We start from the raw sequence: 26,485 nt of genomic DNA, 5'->3' as shown, positions 1-26,485 counted from the left end.
CCGAACGGGGCGGGGCTTCCGGGCTGGGGAGCCAGGGCGGCGGCGGCGGCGGTGGCGGTGGCGGTGGCGGTGGCGGTCCAGACCCCGGTAGCACGTGGCGGGCGTAGCTGGCGTGCTTCTGAGCTGTTTGCGAGGCTGGGATCCGCGCAGGGGCAGTTGGATAGACCGCGGGTAAAGCCCTGTCTGTGCCGTTCCTGTCCCACCCCAGAAGGGCGGCTTCCGGTGGCGCCGAGAAGTCGGCGCGCGTCGGTCATGGACTACCGGCGGGTGCTGATGAGCCGGGTGGTCCCCGGGCAGTTCGACGATGCGGATTCCTCCGACAGGTAGACAGACGTAGAGCACACCGACTCTGTTCGGATTCTGCTCTCTCCCTCTCCGCCGTCTCGAGGAGTTGACACTTATTTGTGGTTTACAGGGAGGCTGGTGGTTCATCACTCAGTCTCTTGATAGCCTTTTTCTTCTTTGTGCATTCCAGTCGGGTCTTTCGTCCCAAATCGCGGCAGAGTTGAAAGCCACCTGTCAAGGAAGTCAGGGGTTCCCAGGTCATTTAGCGTCACTCAGGCAGAGTTGGATAGTGATTGGAAACATAGGTTTTTGCAATTTAACTACATTCAGTGTTCAACAGATGTTTATTGAGCACTTAGTATGTCTCAGGTTCTTTCTTTGGTGTTGGAGATAATGATGAACAAGATGAAGCAAATCTCTGCTGTCATGGAACTTTACCTTCTAGTAGGGAGGGCATACCATTAAAAAAATCAAATAATGTATACGACACATATAATTAAAATAGGTTGGTGTACTAAGTAATGACTGAGTGGTCAGGAAAGGGTTAAGGTCCAGATTTGAATGACAAGAAGGAGCTAATCTCGGGAAGAACGGAGGGAACTGCATTTCAGGCAGAGTGGACACCAAGTACAGATGTCTGACGGTGGGATCCTTCTTAGCTGTGTAAGGAAGACCAACCACCAGGAGGCCTAGAGCACAGTGGAGGATAGTTGAGAAGATTGGTAGGTGATGATAGAGAAATGAGAAGGGGCCAGATTATGTAGAGCTTTACAAGTGATACTAAGAAGTTGAAATTATTCTAGGTCTTATATTAATAGAAAGCCATAGGAGAATTTAGCAGAGGAATGACATCATCTGATTTATGATTTATGGGAATCATTCTGCTATGAGAAGATGGTCATGGGGGGCAAGCGTGGAACAGAGAGACCAGTTCAAAAGTAATAAAGTGATCAGATTCAAAGATGGTAGGAACTAGAGCTCAGGTCCTAGAGATATGTTTGGAGGTAGAAGTGGTAGGGTTTGGAGGTAGATTGGGTGTGGGATCTGAGGAAAGAGGAATGAAGGATTACTCCTACCTGAAAGTAAAATGCAACATAGAATTATTTTGAAATTCTGAAACAATGGTTTGTACTTTCTGTTTATAGTAAGGATTCATTACATGCAGATTTTCTTAACCAATTGGGGATATTTTCAATAAATATTTGTTGACTGCTTTCTGTGTGTCAGATCTAGTCTTAGGTGGTAAGTGTACATTGGTAAACACCACCCTGATCGACACAGAGCTTGCACTCAACTGGGAAAACTGATAATAAATATTAATAATTGGACAAACTATTTGTATTAGAATTAAGTAGTACAAAGAAGAAATGAGTGAAGAACAGGGAAAACTTCCCTGAGCAACTGACAGTAAGATGATATTGGAAGGATGAGTAGGGGTTAGCCAGAGAAATGTGAAGGACATTCCAATTTTGTGGTTGCAGATGAGTTTACAAAAGGCCTTAGGGAAGAAGTTAAGCAGGAAGAAGAAACAGCCAGTGTGGCTGGTAATAGTTAATGGTAGTGAGAGTGCACTAATTTACCATCCACTGCAAGATATTGTGAGGATAACTCAGTGGTTCTCCACTGGGGGTGATTTTGGGTGAATTTGCCATCCTCACTCCCACCCAGGAGACTTTTGGCAATTTCTGACTTTTTTTTTTGGTCACAACTGGAGGTGGTGGTGCACTGGTGGTAGCCGGTTCAGAGATGCTGCTAAACATCCTACGTTGTATGAGACAGTCTCCCACAACAAAGAATTATCTGGCTGAGGTTGAAAAGCCCCTGTGCCAATGCAGTTATAACTTTAACATGCCACCCTAGGTTATTGGCAATTAAAGGATCAATTTATGGATTATATTCATGAAGTCCCAGTAAATAGCAGGTATTTAGTGATAATTTTGTTTTCTTTCTACCCATGTCCATGGGGATTTGGAGCCCTCCTAGCCGTGACTAATTAATAAATCTGAATTTACTTAAACTCATGTCCGACTGTTAAGCTGGTAGTCCATATTATCAGTTGTTTTATATAGTTTCTGTCTTTATTCTCTACATGAGAGGTCAGAACTGGCAAGGACCCCTTTTAAATTTGGCCTGCAGATATATTTTGTTTGATATGCACAGTGTTTTGTAAAAAGTAAATATGTCAATTAAGTGGAAGATTTTACACAAAAATCCAGATTTCTGGCTTCTCTTAAAAAACTAAGATCTGGGCCTGATGCTCACATGGGGGAGAGGGGCAGGGAAAGACATTGTGTTTCCTTTATCCTGGACCTCTTCTCCCAGTTGAACAGTCTCCACTTCTGCTGTCTTACTGTACTCACTTGTAGTGCTTGGACCCTGTATTGACCATTCCTTCCCTTCATGAACAAGGGTGATTTGGAGTTTTGTGTAACACATCTCTTGATACAAACTTCTTTTGTTGCAAATGGTATTGCGCTCAAGGTAAGGCTGGCTGCCTTAGACTTATTCCCAAATTTTGTCAGAAAGGTTTTTTTCCCCATAAAGTAGCTCTGTGAATGATTTTCCTAGAGTCAAGTCTGGTGTACTGATCAAAGTTATTCAACAGAGAAGAGAACAATGTAAATTCTAACTTCACCAAAGCAGAAGTGGATTTAACTCTTGATGTACTTCTTCCTTAGTAGGCTTTGGGCATGGAGAATGAGCAAACAACTGCAACAGAACTGAAAAATAGGAGAACTTGGTATTAAGAAGATTGAGCTTATTGTGAGATATATTGTAAAGGAATCTTTTAGATTTACTGATATATGTTTAGTTTATATCTTAAATAAATATGTGAGCTCAGTTAGATTATGTCTAAATATGCCAAAACGTTGTTATTTCTAGTGAAAACACAGACTTGAAGATAATCAAAGAGGAGGATGACATTCTAGTTAAAGACCTTCAAGATAATGTGAGTGAGAAGAAGGATGAAGGTGAGATAGAAGATGATGAAGAGGAGGATTATGATGATGACGATGATTGGGACTGGGATGAAGGAGTTGGAAAACTCACCAAAGGTTATGCCTACAATGGAGGAAGTAACCCACAGGTATTTTATAAATGATTCTATACATCTTATATCTTCTTTTTTTAACAAACATTTTGTGATTCTCGGGTTGAACAGGTGAAAGATTTTCTTCGGGTTATATTGTCCTATAGCCCCAGCCTTTATTGATTTTCACTCTTTATCCATTCTATATTTCTGATAATTTCCTAGGTGTGGATTCTTTCCAGAATCAGTAAATTAAAAAGAGTTATTTAAGGCATCATAAGATTATGAGCTTAAAAATCTGCATAGGAAAGGACATGAATAGGCAGTTTACTACAAATCATTAATCATAAGTGAAGAAGTTCAGCCTCATTAGTAATTAAGGAAATGCAGATTAATTATGTACACATGCCATTTTTTCATCTGCGCAGCTGACAAAGACATAAAATATGTCATTGAGTGTCAAGTAAATAGGTGTAATTATTTGTAGGATAAATTGGTATGTGATAAAAACTTTAAAAGTTTACAAATGCTTTTTATTCAGCAATTCTAGGAGTATACCAAGATTTAGCTACAAGAATGATCGTTTAGGATTGTTCATGGTAGAAGAACATTGGAAACAACCTTGAACCTTGATTAAATTTACTGTGGAACTAATCCACACAATGGGACATTGTGCAGTCACCGAATGCATTGCAATGGAAGACTGTATTAATGACATGAGAATATGTTCACCATCTGCCATCATCTACCATATGCAGCAAACAAGTGACCAAACCATGCCTGCTTCTTAAACTGGAAGTACCAACTATGTTAGGAGTTTGCAGAGCCATAGGATTAACATGGTATATCTTCCTGGAGCATAAAGATTACTGAAAGAGGCCAGGTGCGGTGGCTCATGCCTGTAATCCTAGCACTCTGGGAGGCTGAGATGGGAGAATCTCTTGAGGTCAGGAGTTCAAGACCAGCCTGAGCAAGAGTGAGACCCCATCTCTACTAAAAATAGAAAGAAATTAGCTGGACAACTAAAAATATATAGACAAAATTAGCTGGGCACGGTGGTGCATACCTGTAGTCCCAGCTACTTGGGAGGCTGAGGCAGTAGGATTGCTTGAGCCCAGGAGTTTGAGGTTGCTGTGAGCTAGGCTCATGCCACAGCACTCTAACCCAGGCAACAGAGCAAGACTCTGTCTCAAAAAAAGATTACTGAAAGATATGGCTGGGGGAAAAAAAACAGTGATATTCCTTTGACTATTAAAACAGCTAAATCATGGACCAGATGCATGTGTTTGTTTATTTATTTATTTTTTTTAAAAAGCAATTTCACAGTTACTTATTGCCTTGTTTTAGTAACTCCTCTATTGATTCATGGTGAAGCTTTGAGCAATTTCAACATAGAGCATGATGCCTTTTAACAAAGTTTGAGGAAAAAAACTAGAAGTATATATATTTAAATGTTATCATTCTACATTTTCTACTGTGAACATGTGTTATTTTAATTTAAAAATTATTTTAGAAGGTTAATAGAATTTTTTTAAGTTCTAGCAAATAAGAAACAACTCAACCTCAGTGTTCCATGCTAAGATAAGAGGATTGATTCAGTAATTGTTATAAACTCTTTTTGATCTATTATTCTCTTATCTAAGTGTTTTGGATGTCGTCTCTCCTTTTTTCTCTTTTTGCCATTATTTAAGTTTGTGCATAGCACCAGTCCAAGGGCTAAGCCTCATACTTAAATCTTTCTCTTTCTTGAGATATTGGGCCCAAAATTAACTTATGAACCAGTTTAATGTTGATCTTAGCTCTTTATTATACCTGCTGGAGGAAAATGAACATTCTCAAATTTTAAATCTATAAACCAGTCAAATTACAAAAATGCATATAATTTTAATTTATTATTTTTAATAGGAATACGTCATAGAGAAGTAAAGAAAAAACAAACAACAGATTATGCAGACCCTTCTAGCTAGCATCTTTAACCTTCTATTTCACATGCCTTTTAAAAAAATTTCATGACCAAATTTGATTGATTTTTACCTTAGGATACTCCTCTAAGTATGAATGGTTTAATACCTAACTGTGTTCTAAAAAAAACCATGTGATCACGAACTTTAGGTTTGTGTTTCCAACTAGTGCCTTAGACTCTGGAACTCATTTCTTCTAGGCAAATCGACAGACTTCCAACTGCAGTTCAGCCAAGATGTCTACTCCGGCAGACAAGGTCTTACGGAAATTTGAGAATAAAATTAATCTAGGTGAGTTTACAAAATATATTACCTCACCGGGCTATGAGGAAATTCTTCGAAAACCACAGTGTTACACAATTATATTAGATCAAGAAATTAATACATTCAAGTGTCACTGACTCAATAATGTTTAGAGAAAATAAAACTTATAGTGATTTAGAAACATGGCTTCAAGGAAAGACTTTAGCTTGTCCTTTTTTAGTTCTGTTTTCTCACCCTGTTGTAGGAATATGCAGTTAACAGATACCTATTCAAGTTATTGTCTGTTCTGTATTAGATTTTGTAGTAGTAGGGTCATCTTGTAGTAGGATGTTAAATGCTAGAGTTTTAAATATAGTTACATTTTGTTTTACTGGAGACTTTTAATGTAAGTGTTAATTGTTTAGTGAGTTGTTTAATGCAGGGAATGAGAATGTTGATTTGAATCATCACCTCTTAAAAAGTACAAGGTCATATTTCTATTGTTGCAGACCTCACTTGTTATTATCAGCTAAGCACAGTGTCTGTTGTATAAGCTGTCAGTGCATGCTGAATTAATGTATTTTAGGGTCTTCATTGTCTATCATGTACCTATAGCTTGAAATGAAACTAAAGTTTTTAGAATTAAACTTGGAATTCAGGCAGTTATATTATCGCTATTAGTCCCAGAATATTAACAAGTATCTGAAATTTAACATACAGATACAGTCTTTTTGAGGAATTTCTGCATCTGTAATTCTGTGGTTCAAAAATTATAACTGTAGTAATGAAAGTAACACTTGTTATAAAGGAAACCGCTACTTAGTTCTTGCCTTTAAAAACATTAAAATTTTTTTTCATTACTAAAATATATCTTGTCTATAATAAAACATTTAGAAAGTATAGGAGAGAAGGAAGAGGAGAGAAGTATTCTATTCAGCAAAACTGTTAATAATGTCTTTTTGTTTTACATATTATTTACATTGTGGGTTTCTTGTATTTTTAGATAAGCTAAATGTTACTGATTCTGTCATAAATAAAGTCGCCGAAAAGTCTAGACAAAAGGAAGCAGATATGTAAGTAATGTTTTAATGATAAAACATGGATGATAGGGACTAAGTATCATCTTGGTCATAACTCTTTTACAAAGGATGTTCATTTGTATACTTAAACCAATTTCTGTTTGTTTTAGCTTAAATCAGGGTAGCCAGTGCCTTTGTAAATTGAAAATATTAAATGAATCTTCTTAAGAAATATATGGTGGCTGGGTGCCATCCATGTGGCTCACGCCTGTAATCCCAGCACTTTGGGAGGCTGAGGTGGAGGATTGCTTGAGGCCAGGAGTTCAAGACCATCCTGGGCCACACAGCAAGACCCCATCTCTACAAAAAATTTAAAAATTCACTTAGTGTGGTGGTATGCACCTGTAATCCCGTCTACTCAGGTGGCTAAGGCAGAAGGATCACTTGAGCCCAGGAGTTTAAGGTTGCAGTGACCTCTGATTAACACCACTGCACTCTAGCCAGGTCAACAGAGCAAGACCCTGTGTCAAAAAAAGAAAAAGAAAAATATATAATAAAACTGTAATCTTGCGAAATTCACAAATGTGCTCTCATTAGAATAATGATGTTTATAAATTTCAGTTTAAACTAAAATGTGTAAAAATGCTCCCTTTTTAAACTTTATTAAGAATTATTGGCCGGGCGCGGTGGCTCACGCCTGTAATCCTAGCCCTCTGGGAGCCCGAGGCGGGTGGATTGCTTGAGGTCAGGAGTTCGAGACCAGCCTGAGTGAGACCCCGTCTCTACTAAAAATAGAAAGAAATTATCTGGCCAACTAAAAATATATAGCAAAAAATTAACCGGGCATGGTGGCGCATGCCTGTAGTCCCAGCTACTCAGGAGGCTGAGGCAGTAGGATTGCTTAAGCCCAGGAGTTTGAGGTTGCTGTGAGCTAGGCTGACGCCACGGCACTCACTCTAGCCCGGGCAACAAAGTGAGACTCTGTCTCAAAAAAAAAAAAAAGAATTATTGGCCGGGCATGGTGGCTTACGCCTGTAATCCTAGCACTCTGGGAGGCCAAGGTGGGTGGATGGTTTGAGCTCTGGAGTTCAAGACCAGCCTGAGGAAGAGCGAGACCCCATCTCTACTAAAAATAGAAAGAAATTAGCTGGACAACTAAAAATATATGGAAAAAATGAGCTGGGCATGGTGGCGCATGCCTGTAGTCCCAGCTACTCAGAAGGCTGAGGCAGAAGGATCTCTTGAACCCAGGAGTTTGAGGTTGCTGTGAGCTAGGCTGACGCCACAGCACTCTAGCCTGGGCAACAGAGTGAGACTCTGTCCCCGTACCCCAAAAAGAATTATTCTTTTCCATGAAGCATTTTTTAAAATTCAAGGGAAGACTGAAAACTAAAACTAAATAATGATATAACTGAGAACTGATTCTGTTTACAGTTCTGTTCTCAAGCCATTGTCTAAGATCTGGCTAATTTCTCTTATATGCTAATAACTCTAAAATATAATCACTATATTATAGAAGATGACACTAAGATCATACAACTAACATTGTTAGAATTAAAAACCAAGTTTCTTCTGATTTACTGCTGTGTCCAAGAGATATCAACTTGTTGAGATACACTGTAGTCATTTGTTGTTTCACTGGTATCTGAGTCTTTGTCCATGTTTGACCCTGTATTAGTGACTAGACTGAGTCACTCTTTGTGAGCTGAAGCAAATCAGAGTCTACGTTTGAAGACTGTCTTGAAATGATTGAAAAAAAAACCAAAAACTTTGTATCTTTATACAAAATAATTCGAAAGAGAAAGCCTTATAAATGACTTTAATTCCACTGGGAGGTTGAGATGAAAGGATTGCTTAAGCCCAGGAGTTTAAGTCCAGCTTGGGCAACATAGCGAGACTCTGTCTCTTTAAAAGAAAAAAAAAAAGACTTGACTTCTGTACTACTAAAATCATTCAATAATGTGAAGGACAATACAGATATACTTGATGTTTTCTCTTTTTCAGAGTACTTCACTTTACCCTAGCTGCTTTTTTATTTAATGCTTCTGAAATATGGGTAGATTTTTTCTTCTTACTACATACGTACTCCTTTTGCCCTAGAGAATTGAATTGCATATTCAGGGGAAATGAAGGAAGTTTCACTGAATATTCAGTGAAGAATCTACAATCAGATCATAAAATCTGTTATTAAAGAAACTACCTATTTAGGAATTTTCATGAAATAAAGTACATTTAGAAGTTTTTGACTTCGGCTTCTCACTCAATTTTGAATATGTCAACTACACTTTTTTGTTTTTGGTTAGGTATCGCATCAAAGATAAGGCAGACAGAGCAACGGTAGAACAGGTACAGTTTAAATTTATTGCAAGCTCTTATTTTAAATTAGCATTTCTTTTCTCTTTGTAGTTTGCTTTCATCTTTCTTGCTTAATGCTAATGTTACTTAAAATTACTTCTATATAAAATTACTCCTTTTTGTAGTTTTGAGTTTAGAGATCTACGTTTTGCTTTATAATGGGACTATTGGTAGATTACCATAGCCATGCAAAAACCACCTTTCTTAGGGGAAGCAGAGAGATTATTAGATAAGGAATCTTTCTTAAGCAAGGGCTGCAGGAATTTTATGAGCTTTCCCAGAAGATAGGTTGGGTTATCTGCCACAAAGCAGGAGGTGTAGGTATGAGAGAGAGAGAGAGGCAGGTGATGCTTTCAAATTTCCAATTAGAAGTTCTTTTTTTGTTGTTGTTTAGAAATTATGCTTATTTTATTTTTTCTATTCAAGAAGTGGAAAAATGTACCCCTAATTTTTGTTCTGATTGGAAGTTAGCATTGGCTCACATTTTTGATGTGAGGAAAGTAATAAAAAGGGTCAGAACATAGCTATTGCCACCTACCACTTCTCTCTCCTTCCCTTACACATACACACAAAGACACATTTTGAAATAGAGTAGCCTTTTCTACCTGCAGATCCTTGATTTAAGACATAAGCACCCTTTCTGTCATATACCTAAGTCGCAGCACCTAAGCTGAGATACAGAACCATCTGTGCAGTTGAAGAATTCCACAGGTGGGCAGAAGCAGGGGCTGGGGTCTAGGTCTTCATTGTCCAATTCATTTTATGTGATTTATTTCTGTGGTTGAAAATAAAATACAGTCACCTCAGAGAGATGAGGCAGCTTTAAGTTTCAAAGACCATAAAATAACGTAGGCAGAAAATCCTTTGTCTCTTTCAAAATTAATTTTGAATGGTAGAGTATATGGCTTGAATCTTAAGTCATCTTTTAAAAATACAGACTTGTCCATAAGTTTATCATTTCTTTTTTCCTATTTTGTTCTTAAGCCGTTTGTTATGTTGTTCTTTCCTATGCCCCTCACTTGTCTAACTACCAGTTTTGCAGAAAGACAGGTGTCTACCTAGATTCCTGTACTCAACCAGCTGACTCCCCCTCTTTGCTTACCTTTGCAGTAGCAAGGAAATGGAAATCAGTGCCTATTCGCTCACTTTCCCTTCTTTCTTCTCTGGTTGCAATGGCTGTGGTTTGGCTTTTAGTCCTGCGATCTTCCAAGGTGGTTTTGTTTATAGCCTTAGGTTTCTGGCATAACTGGAGCCAACTTGTTGAAGGATAGACCCTAAAGTATTAGTTGAGTTTGGCCAGTTTACACTGTCTCACCCCGGGAGCTGGAGGGGCCCCATGAGCCAGGAGGAGCTATTGGCAGGTGTCCCTTGAAATTGCATTGAAATATTTGGCTACTTAGTTTCAGAGATGGATAAGAACAGACCTTAAATTCATTGCCTTCTGTTTGTTAAAAAGGGTTTTGAAATCCTTTTTACTGAAAATCAACTACTCTGACTTGGAAGGAGACTTACCCTGATCTACTCATCTATAATCACAGGAGTCTGCAGACTCCTGCAAGGGCCAACTGATAGGTATTTTAGGCATTGTGGCTCACATATTCACATACAGTTCCTGTTGAATATTCTTTTTTTTTTTTTTTTTTTTTTTTTTTGCTAAGGAGCCCTTATAAAAACGTAAAACCAATTCTTAGATTGCAGGCTATAGAAAAACAAGGAGTGGGCAGGGGGCAGTGGCTCACGCCTGTAATCCTAGCACTCTGGGAGGCTGAGGCGGGTGGATCACTCGAGGTCAGGAGTTCGAGACCAGCCTGAGCAAGAGCGAGACCCCGTCTCTACTAAAAATAGGAAGAAATTATATGGCCAACTAAAAATATATATAGAAAAAATTAGCCGGGCATGGTGACGCATGCCTGTAGTCCCAGCTACTCAGGAGGCTGAGGCAGGAGGATCGCTGAAGCCCAGGAGTTTGAGGTTGCTGTGAGCTAGGCTGATGCCACAGCACTCACTCTAGCCCGGGCAACAGAGCAAGACTCTGTCTCAAAAAAAAGAAAAAAGAAAAGAAAAACAAGCAGTGGCCTGGACTTGGCCCATGGGCCGTAGGGTGCTGACCGCTGGTTTAAATACAAGAATTCTGCCACAATTCATTTTTATTCAGCAAAGCTAGATCCTTTGGAGAGCCTTGTCCAATGCAGTAACCACTGAGCATTTGAGATGTGGCTAGTCTGAACTGAGATGTGCAGTAAATATGAAAGACATAATGGAGTTTGAAGGCTTAGTGTATAAAACAAGGTTAAATATCTCACTAATCACTTTCTAGATTGATACATGTTGAAATGGTAGCATTGATATATTGGGTTAAATAAAATACTAAAATAGTTTCACTTGTTTCTTTTAATGTGGTGACTACAAAATGTACTATTACTTTAGTAGTTTGCGTTACATTTCTATTAGCTAAGGTTGGCTAAGAGTCAATTTCTGTTTCTTTTGGACTTGGTGGACTTTGAGTTCCATGACTGGATAAATTTGTTGGTTTGTTGTCTCTGATTCCTTTGACCTTTATCTCACATTTTATTTGTTAAAAATTAGAGTGAATAAAAGCACCATAATAGTGACTCTCACTACTCTCTCGTAGTCAGCCAGGATAGTGTACTACAATTAAGCTCTTCAGTTTAATAATTGTCACAGGATTTAATGGGAAAGTTTTGGTACCATCTTTCTAAATTTTTAATTTTTTGCATTTCTTTTTAGGTGTTGGATCCCAGAACACGAATGATTTTGTTCAAGATGTTGACTAGAGGAATCATATCAGAGATAAATGGCTGCATTAGCACAGGGAAAGAAGTGAGCATTTCTTTGGATGACTGAATGTTCTCATGTTAGTTTTCTTATTTCAGATACGAAGTGAAACTAAGGCACTTAGTAAATGCATTGTGCCTTTAAAAAGAAAAGCAAAACCAAACCATAACACAGGTCAAGAGAGTTTAATACAATGTTTCTGAAACTGGCTTTATTAATATTTATGGCTAGGTAGAAGGTCATGCACATAACCATGCCTTTTCACTACCATTAATGCATTGAGACTAACTAGTTGTGCCCAGCAGTAAGCTTAGATGGTCAGCTTATTACAGGTGTGAGTCCTAATCAGAACATTACTGTGGTCTCATTTCTATGAGTCAGTGAGTCTTTCTCATTTTTTTCTTTATATGTGGATATAGAGAAGGATAGATGTGGTGTTTTTTAATTAGCTTATTCTGTGGGAAGCAGTTCTCAGTAAAATTCAATTTATAAATTACGAGATGTAAGAATGTATTTAAATATTTTCTGTATACTTGAGATATTAAAAAAGTTTGAAACCACTTCTCCCGTATAGTTAAATTGTATTTTACTGACAGTCTTGCGTTGCTTAATGACAGGGACACTTTCTGAGACATGTATCACTGGGCAATTTTGTTGTGTAATTACACAAATGTAGGTGGTATAGCCTGCTACACCTAGGCTATATAGTATAGCCTACTGCTCTTAGGCTGCAAACCTATACAGCATGTTACTGTACTGAATACTGTAGGCATTTGTAACATAATGATAAGTATTTGTGTATCTAAACATAGGAAAGTTTCACTAAAAATACAGTATTATAATTTTATGGGACCACCATCATATATGTATCTGTGGTTGACTGAAGTGTCATGCAGCACATGACTATTTGTGTATTGAAGACATATTTACTGTTCCTTTTGATAAGATGCTTCATATTTTAATTCACATCTTCAAAAGATAGTGTTGTTCTTTATGCATATTATTTCAGCTCACTTGACTTTTGAGGTTAGAATGAAATAGGTTGAAAAAGTAAAAAACTGTTTGTAGTTATTAACACAAACTTCATTTTTCCTGTTTTTGACTTAAAATAGGCTAACGTATACCACGCTAGCACAGCAAATGGAGAGAGCAGAGCAATCAAAATTTATAAAACTTCTATTTTGGTATTCAAAGACCGGGATAAGTATGTAAGTGGGGAATTCAGGTGAGCTCAAATTCTTCCCCCTGCCCTCAAGTTGGTTTAATTTCTGTTTCCTAAAACATTGAAACGGAACAATGGAATGATTGAAGTAACAAATACTTTTCTTGTTCAAGGTTTCGTCATGGCTATTGTAAAGGAAACCCTAGAAAAATGGTGAAAACTTGGGCAGAAAAAGAAATGAGGAACTTAATCAGGTGACCGTCTGGGATGTATTTACATCTGTGTTGTGCCCTGCATGTCACCTTGGGCCCTTCCTACCAGCAGATCCCACTGTGGGTCTGCCCAAATGTAGGGACTTCTTAGACTTCTTAGGGCCATTCAGTGCTACTAGATCTGCTGGGGTAAGCAGTGGAAGCAAATTTCTGGACAAATAAGAACTACCTATTCTCTATTTTCTGTTCTAAGAATCCATTACAGAAAAATTCTGACATGATTCATTTTTATTCAGCAACGCTAGATCCCTTGGAGAGTCTTGTAAGCCATGTGAAAACATTTAGATTTGTCCTGAGGATAATAAGGAACTGTTTGTTGCAGGATGTTAGATGTTAGGCAGGATAGTGACACAATCAGGTGGTAATAATGATGTGTCTCTTTGAATTGATATTGGAGTCCTAGACAAAATCTTGTTAGGTCCTAAACTCTTTAACATAGTTTCCTTTTCCTATTTCAGTATAGTTCTGGACACATTTTATATAGTCTTTGTTTGCACTAACAGCTATTTATCACATAAAGGCCTCTTACCTAGTTGAGATCAAATTTCTTTAAAATTTTGGAGGTTTTTTTTTTTCCTTTTTTCAGTGTCTTTTAACTTTTTATATGCTGTACACAGGTGATATACATTGGACAATTTAGTGTTAATTAAGCAAGTACTACTTATTTTGAAAGTCCTAAAATCTTCTTGTGCCCAACTAGCTATTAGGTATGGGTCCAACTATTTTTATGAAGCATTTTTTCCAGTCTGATCAACTCAAAGGCTAATTGTAGACATATCTATTCTATTTCATCAGTTCTGAGATGCACATTTTTTTCACAGTTTAACATTTCTAGAATTGGATTGGGTGTTACAAGATATGGGATAGAATAGTTTAATTACCAGTGTTTTGTCAGTTTACATAGTACATAATGGTACCACTTAAAATCATTGGTGTCTTAGAGTTTATGAAATATAATAATAAAATTGAGAGGTCTTGGTGCTATCTCCTAACAGTAATATTAATCCTGTGGTCTGTAGCTGTTGAATTTATTTAGATGCCTTTTCAAGTTTTTAATTGTCCTTTTATCTGTTATAATGTCACAGGCTAAACACAGCAGAGATACCATGTCCAGAACCAATAATGCTAAGAAGTCATGTTCTTGTTATGGGTTTCATTGGTAAGGATGACATGTAAGTATTTGGAAGGCCTAATAATTACATTCTTAAAACTGTATTTTTTTTAAATACTTTGAATTATCCAATATATCATATGAATGTTTCCCATTTGAATAGCTTTTTCATGAATCTTTCTTACTGTATTAGTGTATAAGTGTTTTCAATTTATTCTACCTTTTAAAGTCCTAAAATGCTTCAGAATAATAGAAAGGTAACCCTGTGTTTGAGGGATGTTTTATACAGTGTGTTGGGAAAGCACCTGTTTGTTGGCAGCTTCTTGGAATGGTTTATCTGTCGTGAGGTAAATTGTCCCACACACAGTTCACATGGTGAGTCAGGAGAAAAACACATGTAGCAATGTAGTATAAAGTAAGAAAACTTGTTCTTGATCATTTTATCTTAGTTGTTTATTTTATTTTTATTCAAGGCCTGCACCACTCTTGAAAAACGTCCAGTTATCAGAATCTAAGGCTCGGGAGTTGTATCTGCAAGTCATTCAGTACATGAGAAGAATGTATCAGGATGCCAGACTTGTCCATGCGGATCTCAGTGAATTTAACATGTTGTGAGTGTGTTTTGTCTCTTAGAAACCACCTATAAGTCATTTCATGTCCATTAAAACAACAAAAGCCCAATCCAAGAAGTCATACTATAGTCTAAAGTTTTAAAGTTGGCTTTCACATGGTAACCTTGTAAGATATGGTCCCTGCCTTCAGTGACGTCACCTTAGAATTGACCATTTGGATTAACAGAGCTAATGGACTTTGGAAATTTTGTTAGTTTCCATCTCTTGATAGTCAAGGTAGCCTCTTATCTGCCTTGGTCATTTTATGAATTACTTCTCTTGCTTTTTTTTTTTTTTTTTGAGACAGAGTCTCAGACTGTTGCCTGGGCTAGAGTGCTGTGGCGTCAGCCTAGCTCAAAGCAACCTCAAACTCCTGGGCTCAAGCAATCCTTCTGCCTCAGCCTCCCGAGTAGCTGGGACTACAGGCATGCACCACCATGCCCGGCTAATTTTTTCTATATATATTTTTAGTTGTCCAGCTAATTTCTTTCTATTTTTAGTAGAGACGGAGTCTCACTCTTGCTCAGGCTGGTCTCCAGCTCCTGACCTCGAGCGATCCTCCTGCCTCATCCTCCCAGAGTGCTAGGATTACAGGCGTGAGCCACTGCGACCGGCCTTCTCTTGCTCTTAAAGATTAAAAAATGTAGTAAAGTCATAGTATCCCAAAGCCTCTGTATCTGTGTCCCAAAAGGTACCGTGGTGGAGATGTGTACATCATTGACGTCTCTCAGTCCGTGGAGCATGACCACCCACATGCCTTGGAGTTCTTGAGAAAAGACTGTGCCAATATCAATGGTGAGTGGAAAGATGGCATTTTTTAACAGCTTGTTCTTGTATGTTAGTTCTGTACTCAGTTAAGCTGTTGGTGTAAGATCTTGTCACTAAATTGTTTGGTACAGTGACACTTAAACCATTTGCTAGGGGGTGGTATATATTTTTATCTCTTTGTTTCTCTGTAAAGCTGTTGGAATGATAATCCTTGTAAAAGCTGTCATTAATGTTTTTCCTTTTGACAGATTTCTTTTTGAAGCACAGCGTTGCTGTCATGACTGTGCGGGAGCTCTTTGAATTTGTCACAGATCCGTCCATCACATGTGGGAACATGGATGCTTATCTCTCAAAGGTAATAAGGCAGAAGAAGGAAAGCACAGAAAATAGCAGTACAGGGTCAGTATCCCTTATCCAAAATGCTTGGGACCAGAAGTGTTTCAGATTGTGGATTTTTCCCAATTTTGGAATATTTGTATTATTCTTACCTGAGTTGAGCATCCCAAATCTGAAAATCTAAAATGCAAAATGCTCCAGTGATCATTTCCTTTGAGCATCATGTTGGTGCTCAAAAAGTTTCAGATTTTGGAGCATTTCGGATTGTGGATTTTCAGATTTGGGATGCTCAACCCAAATCCAAATTTGTATTTGTATGACACTTCTGAGGAACTCAGCTTGTGTAGTATAATTTATTCATTTTGACCGCTTCCTGAGACCTTTTCCTTCTGATTTCACAGATGAGGAATCAAAAATATAGCAAGACATCCAATGGTAGAGCCAGGTTTCTTTCCTTTTTTCCCCCCTCATGAGTCACCTTGGCAGCCAAGTTCCTTGACTTCAATCACCTGGCAGATCACATAGACTATCAAAGTTCATGAATGTTTAGTAAGAAACTTGTTAGTTTTTTGGTCATTAATCCTTTCCCCTTGTTCCTCAGGGGCCTTTCTGATATAGAATTTTTTTAAATTATAAAGTACACATAACAAAATTTACTATTTTAACCATTTTTACGTGTGCAGTTCAGTGGTACTAAGTACATTCATATTGTGCAACCATCACCATTGTCCATCTCCAGAACTTTCTCATCATCCCAAACAAAAACTGTGTACCCTTTAAACAGCAATTCTCCAGCCCTTGGCAACCACCATTCTACTTTCTGTCTTTATGAATTCGACTACTCTAGGTACCTTTTGTAAGTGGAATCATACGATGTTTGTCTTTTTGTGACAGGCTTATTTCACTTAACGTAATGTCCTCAAGGTTCATCCATGTTGCAGCATATGACAGGATCTCTTCTTTTTAAGGCTGAATAGTCCAGTGTACGTATATACCACATTTCGTTTGTCCATTCGTCTGTCAGTGGACACTTGTGTTGTGAAAGTCTTTTGGCTATTGGGAATAAGCTCCTATGAACATGGGCATATACGTATCTCTCCAAGTCCCTGCTTTCAGTTCTTTCGAATATATACCCAGAAGTGGAATTGCTGGATCAAATGGTATTTCTGTTTTTAAGTTTTCATGGAACCACCACACTGTTTTCTGTACCACCATTTTACATTCCCATCAATAATGCACAAGGGTTCTAATTTCTCCACATCCTCACCAGCACTTTTTATTTTCTGTTTTTTCTGTCTCTATACCCTCACTAACACCTGTTATTTTCTGGGTTTTGTTTTGTTTGTAAGAGACAGGTTCTTGCTATGTTGCCCAGGCTGTAGTGCAGTAGTTATTCACAGCTGCCATCATAGCTCACTACAGCCTCAAACTCCTGGCCCCAAGTGATTCTTCTGCTTCAAATTCCCAAGTAGCTGGGACTACAAGTGCACACCATTGTGCCCAGCTTATTATTTTTTTTGACAGTGAGATACCATCTCATACCTGTTAGGGTCTCATTGTGGTTTTGGTTTGTATTTCCTTGATGATTAGTGATATTGAGCATCTTTTCCTGTGCTTCTTGGCCAGTTGTATATCTTTTTTGGAGAAATGTCTATTCAAGTCCTTTTTTTAATCAGGTGGTTTTTTTGCTGTTGAGTTGTAGGAGTGCTTTATATTTTCTGGATATTAACCCTTTATCAGATATGTGATGTGCAAATGTTTCTTCCCATTCCATGGGTTGCTTTTTCATTCACTTGATTGCATCCTTTGCACAGAAGTTTTTAATTTTGCTATAGTCCAGCTTATCTATTTTTACTTTGTTGCTGAATCATGGAATTTTGAACATTTGGCCCACATGCTCCTACACAGGTTTTTCAGGTTTTATCCTGTTTTTTCTTATTCAGCCCTTTCCCCTAGAATCCCTTCACATTTCTGCCTTTGCTCGCCTTGCTCTGCCTGGTGAACTTTAGTTAGTTAGTTAGTTACGACAGAGTCTTGCTGTGTTGCCCAGGCTAGAGTGCCGTGGCATCAGCCTAGCTCACAGCAACCTCAAACTCCTGGGCTCAAGGTATTCTCCTGCCTCAGCCTCCTGAGTAGCCAGGACTACAGGTGCAAGCCACCATGCCCAGCTAATTTTTTCTATTTTTTTTTTTTTTAATTGCCCAGCTAATTTCTTTCTATTTTTAGTAGAGACAGGGGTCTCACTCTTGCTGAGGCTGGTCTCGAACTCCTGACCTCAAGTGATCCTCCCGCCTCGGCCTTCCTGAGTGCTAGGATTATAGGCGTGAGCCACCATGCCCGGCCTGCCTGATGAACTTTAAATCTCAGTTCAGAAAGCTTTCTTGTTTTCATAGGTATATTTTCATATTATGTAAGCATAAGCGAAGTAGTCATACTGTGTCACTTCTTATTATACCAAGTTCTTTTTAATTCTGTCACCCTCTACTAGATTATGAACTCTTGTGGGACAGGGGTTTTATTGTATATTGTGTATTACCTGTACCCATTCAATACTGGGCACATAGTAGGTAATTGCACATGTCAATTGAATCAATAAATATCACATCATTTTTATAACTAAACTCTTTAATTTGACACTGATTTTAGTGTCTACACTTAAAAAAAAACCCTACTCCTATTATTCTTTCCTTTCTTCTGTATGAAGTAAAGAACAGATACTCATTTTTACAAGCCAAAAGAGCCCTTTAGAATCTTCCTCACCGTCTTAATTTCAGTCATTGTTTGCTCAAAGAGCTTCCTTTGGTGGCTTTTACTGCAGGAGCCTTAGAGCCACATACTCGAGATTCACGGGCAGAGCCTTCTTTGTGATTCCCTTCACTGACTGCTCAGGAATTAGAAATGGTTCTTTCAATCTTTGGCTCTCAGTTTTCCTTTAGTAAATACTTTTGCTAATCATTTAAAAATTAGGAAAGTAGTATTACTTTTGAAGAAGGGGGGCTAGGGATCCCCCTAGTCTAGAAAAGAAGAGTTTGGTTTATTCTGTTCCTTTTGGGTTGACAGCAGCCTTTGTAGGGAGGTCTGACTGGAGAACTCAACCACACATTAGAGCTCACTAAGTGCTTTCAGAAGTGATGAAGATGTGATACTTGTAAAGGTTAGAACAAGGTTGTACTTACACTGGGAAATGCATGTGTCTTCTGTAGGTTGAATGTAAAGGAAAGTGATTTTTGTTTTCTTTCCAAGGCCATGGAAATAGCATCTCAAAGGACCAAGGAAGAAAGGTCTAACCAAGATCATGTGGATGAAGAGGTAGGATTTATTATCCATTCACAGCCTTAGAAAACACTTGTGTTTTGAGATCTTTTTTATATGTTGCTAGAGCATGAACCTGATTTTAATAGTGAAGCAGTTTTTTAAATAGTAGCATTTCCTTGAGATGTATTATAGTACATAATTTAACTGAGCCAAGTTGCATAATTTATATTCCATTATATGGGTCCACTCAGCAACCTATTATATTAGCTCATTGTCCTGGATGGAGAAAATTTTTTAAAGCTCCTATTAGGGTATATGAGTGAAGAAGGAAAAGCCTGTTTTTAGTTTGCAAATGTGAATTTTTAAATGACTTAAGTGTTAATTCTAGAAGTATTATAGATTTTAAATATTTATGCTGTGGTAAAAATAACATTAGTTTAGTCTAGGCAGGGAGTCAGGGTATGTTTTTGTGAAGGATCCATAGTAGGCTTTTTTTTTAAATTCTCACAGCTCTTAGTGTGATGGGTGAATATGAGGGTACCCTATGTTTATCAGCAGCTCTTGACCTGTGTTCAGTTAGCAGCTGGGTAGGTGATTTCCCACGTAAGAACACGTTTCTGTGTAAACAGAGCCAGGCAGTGCTTTCCAACTGTAACTTCATCCCTTTCCCTCCTACTCAGAAAAGGTTTTAGGAATGTAAATGAAAGGGAAGAAGTGTTATTCTAAGGATAACTTTGAATCTGCTATAATGGTTCTTTTTCTTTCTTAAAATAAGTTATATGCAAAACTTAGTGTTTTGTCATTAGTAACGTAACTTTTGACACACCACATAGCAGGTGGAACACCAGTGCGTGCAGACAGCTTGGCTGAGAATCATGTTGGAGATGATGAGGACTGTGGATTCATCTGTGACTTGATGGGGTGAGGATGCTGCATGAACGTGAAAAGGCTGTGAATAACAGTTTCAATTTTGCTTTTCCTCTCTGCTAGGTGTTTAAGCGAGCATATATTCCTAGAACTTTGAATGAAGTAAAAAATTATGAGAGGGATATGGATATAATGATGAAATCGAAGGAAGAGGATATGGCCATGAATGCCCAACAAGACAATGTAAGTAGCTTGGTTTGTATGTAGCAAGCAGATTGACAAAAGAAAGGGACTGTCCCAAACCTTTCTGGGCTGTTGAAGTTCCTCTGATCTTGCATGCTGGCTTCTGAGCTAGTGAGATAACTGGTTCGCTTTGCATTAACATGTCCTCTGTACACATTGGGTATAAAGGGAATTCATTGGTATTTATAAGAGGAGGTGATGTAATTAAATGAGTCCAACAGACTATAATTACAGAAAAAGGAAGATTCATATAGAAGTCTAGGTTAATGGTGTAAATGGTTATTATACTAAATCATTAACGTATGTTTTTCTTAAATTAACATATTTCAGGAAAAATTTATTTCTGTTAAAAGTGCCAGATAGTAAATATTTTAGGCTTTGCAAGCCAAGAAACAAAATTGAAGCAATTATGTGGGTTCTTACGTAACAAAAGAGAAAAATTTTCTCCCAGCTTTTATTCATGAAACTAGAAGTACTTCAATAATAATTGAATACAACTTTTTATAATATAGGTTTACTAAAGAGAGAAGAATGGAATTATTGAGGGGGCAGATACCATTTCACTCAATTGGGAGTCAGTTAGCGTTTGCCATCATCAAATTGATTGCAAATATTTATCTGTAAAAACTACCAGGGGGCTGGGTGGATTTGGCTTGTGGGCCTGGTATACCTGGTGGGCATGAATAACACCCATATTATTAACTCTGTGTTACTATGAGATAAATTGTTGATACGTTTTTACAATCACAGAAGATACAAGTTAGCCCACAGTGTTCTTAATAGGTGCAATGTGTGTATTCACTATGTAGCTTTATATTGATTCCTGTCTTTTTCTTTTTGGTACAAGATTCTATATCAAACTGTCACAGGATTGAAGAAAGATTTATCAGGAGTTCAAAAGGTATGAAGAACATGTGTTACTGTTTATGTGAAAACTCTTTTAAAGGATATAAAACATAAAGTATTAGAATTAAATTACTTTCAAAGTCTATGGGCATTTTCAGAAATGTCCTTTTGTGTTCTTTCTAACTGTGATAGTGAAATTTGGAGATTGATTGGTTTATTTTTCATTCTGTCTCTGAATTGTTCTGTTGTTGTAGGTGAGACATTTTGTATCCTACTCTTAATTTGTGAAGTTATTAAGGATGGCCGTGTGTTTCTTGATAGTTTTTACAACCAGCTTAGAGAAAGACGGTGGAATGTGTGTCATACCAGTGTGTAGCTTGTGGAAGAGCAATGTCATGAGTTCAGCAGTCTTACCATGCTAGATTCCTGTAGTGTTCTTTTTTCTTAAAACAGTCCTGTTTTGTGTCACATTTTAGAAGGGCAGGAATTAAGTAATTCTAACTTAGGCAGCAATAAAAGCAGGCCTTATTTTTTTTTAATTTTCTAATTAAAGGCTTCAGTGAAGGATCACAGTTTGCTTTTTGAGAATTGTGTCTTTTCTGTGTGAAGAATTGATTTAAGGGAATCCCAGCATTTTGCATTTCTGGGTTTTATGTAACAGGTATTATAGGGAAGTTATGCTTTGAATTCCAGAGCAAGAAGATTTTGTAGCCACTAGCCAAAAAATCTTTTTGTACAATTGCCTTTTAAAGATTTGGTTTTATCTTATAAGAAGGAAACCTCACTCTTTTAAAAACTTCCTGCTGCTTTAAAAAACTTCAAATTTCAGGAAAAAAAAATCAAAATTTCTCACTCAGATATTGTTTTCTCTCAATTGGATTAGCTTATTGCTAGAAATGTGGTTTATAGGAAAATAGCTGTGAAGTTATCCAAATAAATATTTATTTTTGACTCTATGTGTATTTCATATCCTTCCAAATCCCAACTCAATCCTCCTGATTGGCTAGAAGAAGCAGAGCAGTTCTGTTGTTGATCTGAATCACTCAGTAAAGCCATGGCTCCTTCATTTAGCTATGTTCGTGAGCCTGACTGCCGGGGCTACTTTCAAGCTGCTCCTCCAGTGTTGATTCTGTTGTTCTGATGTTTCAGTACAGGACGTTATTTTTCAAAGTATACCTGCGATGCTAAAACCTGAATTCTGGCATTAACACATTTAATAACTACAAATAACTAATTAGTTTAGAATAACATGGTTCTATAATAATTTCAAGGTCCCTGCACTCCTAGAAAATCAAGTTAAGGAAAAGACTTGTTCTGATTCAGAAGATGCTAGAAGCTCTGAGTGCTCTGACACAGATTCTGAAGAACAAGGAGACCATGCCCATGGTAAAAAACACACCACTGACCCTGACATTGATAAAAAGGTTAGCCAAGAACTTAAATTTCTTTTTCTTCGATGCGATAGTGTGGCCACTCTCATTTTTCTTTGTTTAAGGATCTAGCTAAATTATGATGGCTGAAAACATTATTATTAAGTACCTCTAATTATAATTTTAATCCCTACATATGAACTTTGCTTTTGGTGGTAACATCATCTAGAGATCAGGCTGCTATTAAAAAGCTTTCTAGGCACTGCATAAAAAGACGATGCATTAAATTCAGTACGTTGATTAAAAATGATTATCACTCACTGAAGTACAGATGATGTTGGAGTTCACTCATGGTAAAATACTACAGGGAGGATTTACAGCCCAGCCTGATGTTTGCAGACATCTAAGACTATATAGTAGTCCCTCCTTATCCATGGTTTTACTTTCTACCATTTTGGTTATGGTCAACCACAGTCTGAAAATATTACATAGAAAATTCCAGAAGTAATTTGTAAGTTTTAAATTGCTTGCCATTCTGAGTGTCAAGACAACGTCTCACTGTCTTGCTCCCTCCTGTCTGGGACGTCAGTCGTCCCTGTGTCCAGCATCTCCCCGCTGTCCGTGCTCCCCGCCTGCCAGTCCCTCAGGAGCCATCTCAGTTATCAGATCAGCTGTTGAGTGGTGTTGCAGTGTTTTTATTTCGGTAACCCTTATGTTACTTACCAGTGGCCCTACAGCACGAGTAGTGATGTTAGCAATTTGGAAAAGCCATAAAGTGTTTCTTTCAAGGGAAAAGGTGAAAGTTTTCAACTTAAAGTAAGCAAAATAATCTTATGCTGAGTTCACTAAGAGATTCAGTAAGAATGAATCGTCTATCTGTGAGATTGTGAAGAAGAAAAAAGAAATTCATGCTAGTTTTACTGTCACACCTCAAACTGCAAAAATTATGGCCATAGTGTGTGATAAGTGCTTAGTTAAGATGGAAAAAGCAGGCTGGGCATGGTAGCTCACGCCTGTAATCCTAGCACTCCAGGAGGCTGAGGCGGGAGGATCGCTGGAGCTCAGGAGTTCCAGACCAGCCTGAGCAAGAATGAGATCCTGTCTCTACTACAAACAGAAAAATTAGCCGGGTGTGATGGCACGTGCCTGTAGTGCCAGCTACTCAGGAGGCTGAAGCAAGAGGATCACTTGAGCCCAGGAGTTGGAGGTTGCTGTGAGCTAGGTTGATGCCACGGCACTCTAGCCTGGACAATAGACCAGGACTCTGTCTCAAAAAAAAGATGGAAAAAGCATTAAATTTATGGGTGGAAAACATGAACAGAAAATATGTTCCAATTAATGGCATCATGTTGCACCAGGATACACTGAGCCCCATACAAAGACTTCAGCAAGGGATCCCCTAAAAGGAGTGACACCAAGCTATTTGCTGCAAGCAAGGGATGGTTACACAGGTTTAGGAGTAGGTTTGGACTGAAAAATATAAAAATTACTGGAGAGGCTGCATCTGCTGATGAAGAAGTGGCTGCCACCTGAGTACAGTACAATAAGATTTTGAGAGAGACCACACGCATTCACATAACCTTTATTAGTATATATTGTTACAATTGTCCTATTTTATTGTTAGTTATTCATCTATTACTATGCTTAATTTATAAGTTAAACTTTATCAGAGGTATATATGTACATGAAAAAACATAGCATATATAGAGTTCGATACTATTTGTATTTTCTGGCATTGACTAGGGGTCTTGGAACATAACCCCCACAGATAAGGGGGACTACTGTATCTCTTTAACACCTAACCCTAGACATAAGAGACACTGCTGATTGAATGGTATGTGCTGGCTATGTAACTATTATTTTCTGTCTTAGCTTAATCCTTTAAAACTTAGAAAATTTGGATCCTGAGAATTTTTTTTAATCTGTTTTTAAATTTTATTTATTTATTTATTTATTTCATGTGCGAGTGCACGCACACATGTGTGTTTAGAGACGGGGTCTCTCTATGTTGGCCAGGCTGATCTCGAACTGCTGGCCTCAAGCAGTCCTCCCATCCCAGCCTCCCAATGTGCAAGGATTACAGGCGTGAGCCACCATGCCCAGCCTGGATCCTAAGACTTTTGAGAGACATACTCAATTACTAGTACAATTTCTCTTTATATCTGCTAGAAACAAATATTTTGCTTCTTTCCTACCTTTATTTCTGTTAGAATATGGAATTTGTTAAAAAAAAAAAAGTAGTTGCAAACATTTAATAACAACCTCAGGGATATTTCTGTTTGACTGTTTTCAAATTTCCATTAAGAAAGCTCAAAGACAATTTTCATCCCAGGTTCTACCAACAACCCATAATCATTTTCATTTTTAATGTTATACTCATTTTTGCCCTTCTATATGTATCTTTTTATTTAGCTGTAATACTAAGATTACTCTGAATTAAATTTGTGGGTTTTTTACATGTTGTTTGTTTTTTACAGGAAAGAAAAAAGATGGTCAAGGAAGCCCAGAGAGAGAAAAGAAGAAACAAAATTCCTAAACATGTAAAAAAAAGAAAGGAGAAGACAGCCAAGACCAAAAAAGGCAAATAGAATGAGAACTATACTGTGTACAGTCATTTTCCATCAGTTATTTTTCTTACTTGAACTCTAAGCTGCATCTGGAAGATGGCTTATTGATTTTAACCAAATTGTTATGATGGTACTATGAAGATCGATTCAAGTGCTTTCATATAACTATGTAAAAAACTCTTAAGCTGTAGAGTCTAGATCCAGTCACTGACTCTGTCTAGTGTTGATAGGGTTTATTTAAGCTACTATTTTAATGAAGAACTTTGTACATTTTTATTTTTGTATTTTTTCTCTTGCAAATATGTTTTTAGAAGCATCATAAGTATTTAAATGTACTGAACATCTATAACATTTATGTGAGTATAAAGGCACTTTGGACGAACTTGGGAAAATTGATTTTGCTTTCTTTGTACGTGGCAAAGACCCATCTGAAATCGTTTGATTATAAGGCCATGTTGTATAAAAGGGAGTTTTACTTACAAAAGAATTTACATGGCTATTGCTGTAATCCTTCACTGCAGCTCTGCTCTTGGGTGCAGCAGTGATCACTTGCAATGTGCTTACAGTTCATCTTTTCAGATATTCTTTTTGGAGCTAGGGCCTCTTAGTTCATAATGTATTTTAAATTCAACCATTTGGTATGTTCATTTATTTATCAAATATTTGAGTTTTTTAGGTGCTGGGGATACAGCAGGAAACAAAACAGACAAAAGTGACTATCTTTGGGTAGTTTGCGTTTTAATAGGAAGATAAGACATGAAGCAAAATAAGTAACAAACACTGTATCATCAGGTGATAAATTCTAGGAAGAGAAATGATGCAGAGAAGAGAGAGTGCCTGGGGAGGGTGGGGGTTGCAATTTAAAATTAGGTTCCTGGAAAGGCCACACTGAGAGGGCGATATGGGAGCAGATACTTGAAGAAGATGAGTCATGTCCGTATCAGAAGGGAAGAGCATTATAGGCAAGGCAAGGACAAAGGCCCTGAGGCAGAAGTGTGCTTGACATGTTCCAGAAATAGGGGGCTGGAGGATCATAATCAAGGCAGAACATTGTAGATGAAATCAGATAGTACAAGGTGGGGGAGGGTTTTGAGCAGAGGAATGATACTATCTGACTTCTGTTTTACAAGGATCACTCTGGCCTCTATGGAGAATTGACCAGGAAGCAAGGGTGGGAGACCCCAGAGAGAGATGCTGATGGCTTGGTCTGAGGTTGTAGCAGCAGATGTGGAGAGAAGTGGTTGGACATGCTCAGGGAAGAGACGAGGTGTATGATAGCAAGAGTGAAGGGTGACGGTAGGGTTTGTGACCTAAGAAGCCACTGAGATAACTGGAGTTGCCACTTAACTGTGATGGGAAAGAATGTGGGTGGAGCACGTTTGGAGGT

At 37.9% G+C, this 26,485-nt stretch overlaps 1 protein-coding gene across 3 annotated transcripts; it reads left to right on the top strand.

Annotated features, from left to right (window-relative positions):
• Positions 1-78: 78 nt before the first annotated feature.
• On the top strand, positions 79-25,480 carry RIOK1 (RIO kinase 1). Of its 3 annotated transcripts, none has more exons than XM_045551723.1 (17): positions 79-323; positions 3,169-3,373; positions 5,478-5,568; positions 6,524-6,593; positions 8,843-8,885; positions 11,643-11,735; positions 12,803-12,915; positions 13,026-13,106; positions 14,210-14,296; positions 14,709-14,846; positions 15,538-15,641; positions 15,863-15,969; positions 19,194-19,259; positions 20,196-20,315; positions 21,163-21,216; positions 22,449-22,585; positions 25,009-25,480. In XM_045551723.1, exons 1-17 carry the CDS (start codon positions 253-255, stop codon positions 25,073-25,075), a joined length of 1,647 nt encoding a protein of 548 aa, XP_045407679.1. In that variant the 5' UTR covers positions 79-252; the 3' UTR covers positions 25,076-25,480. The 3 variants fall into 3 exon arrangements, with proteins under 3 accessions (XP_045407679.1, XP_045407677.1, XP_045407680.1); XM_045551721.1 differs by having other exon boundaries at positions 22,433-22,585; XM_045551724.1 differs by having other exon boundaries at positions 102-171; positions 22,433-22,585.
• Positions 25,481-26,485: the final 1,005 nt, after the last annotated feature.

This window comes from Lemur catta, chromosome 5, assembly GCF_020740605.2.
Source record: "Lemur catta isolate mLemCat1 chromosome 5, mLemCat1.pri, whole genome shotgun sequence".
Lineage (NCBI taxonomy): Eukaryota > Metazoa > Chordata > Mammalia > Primates > Lemuridae > Lemur > Lemur catta.
This window is presented reverse-complemented; position numbering and strand designations above follow the sequence as displayed.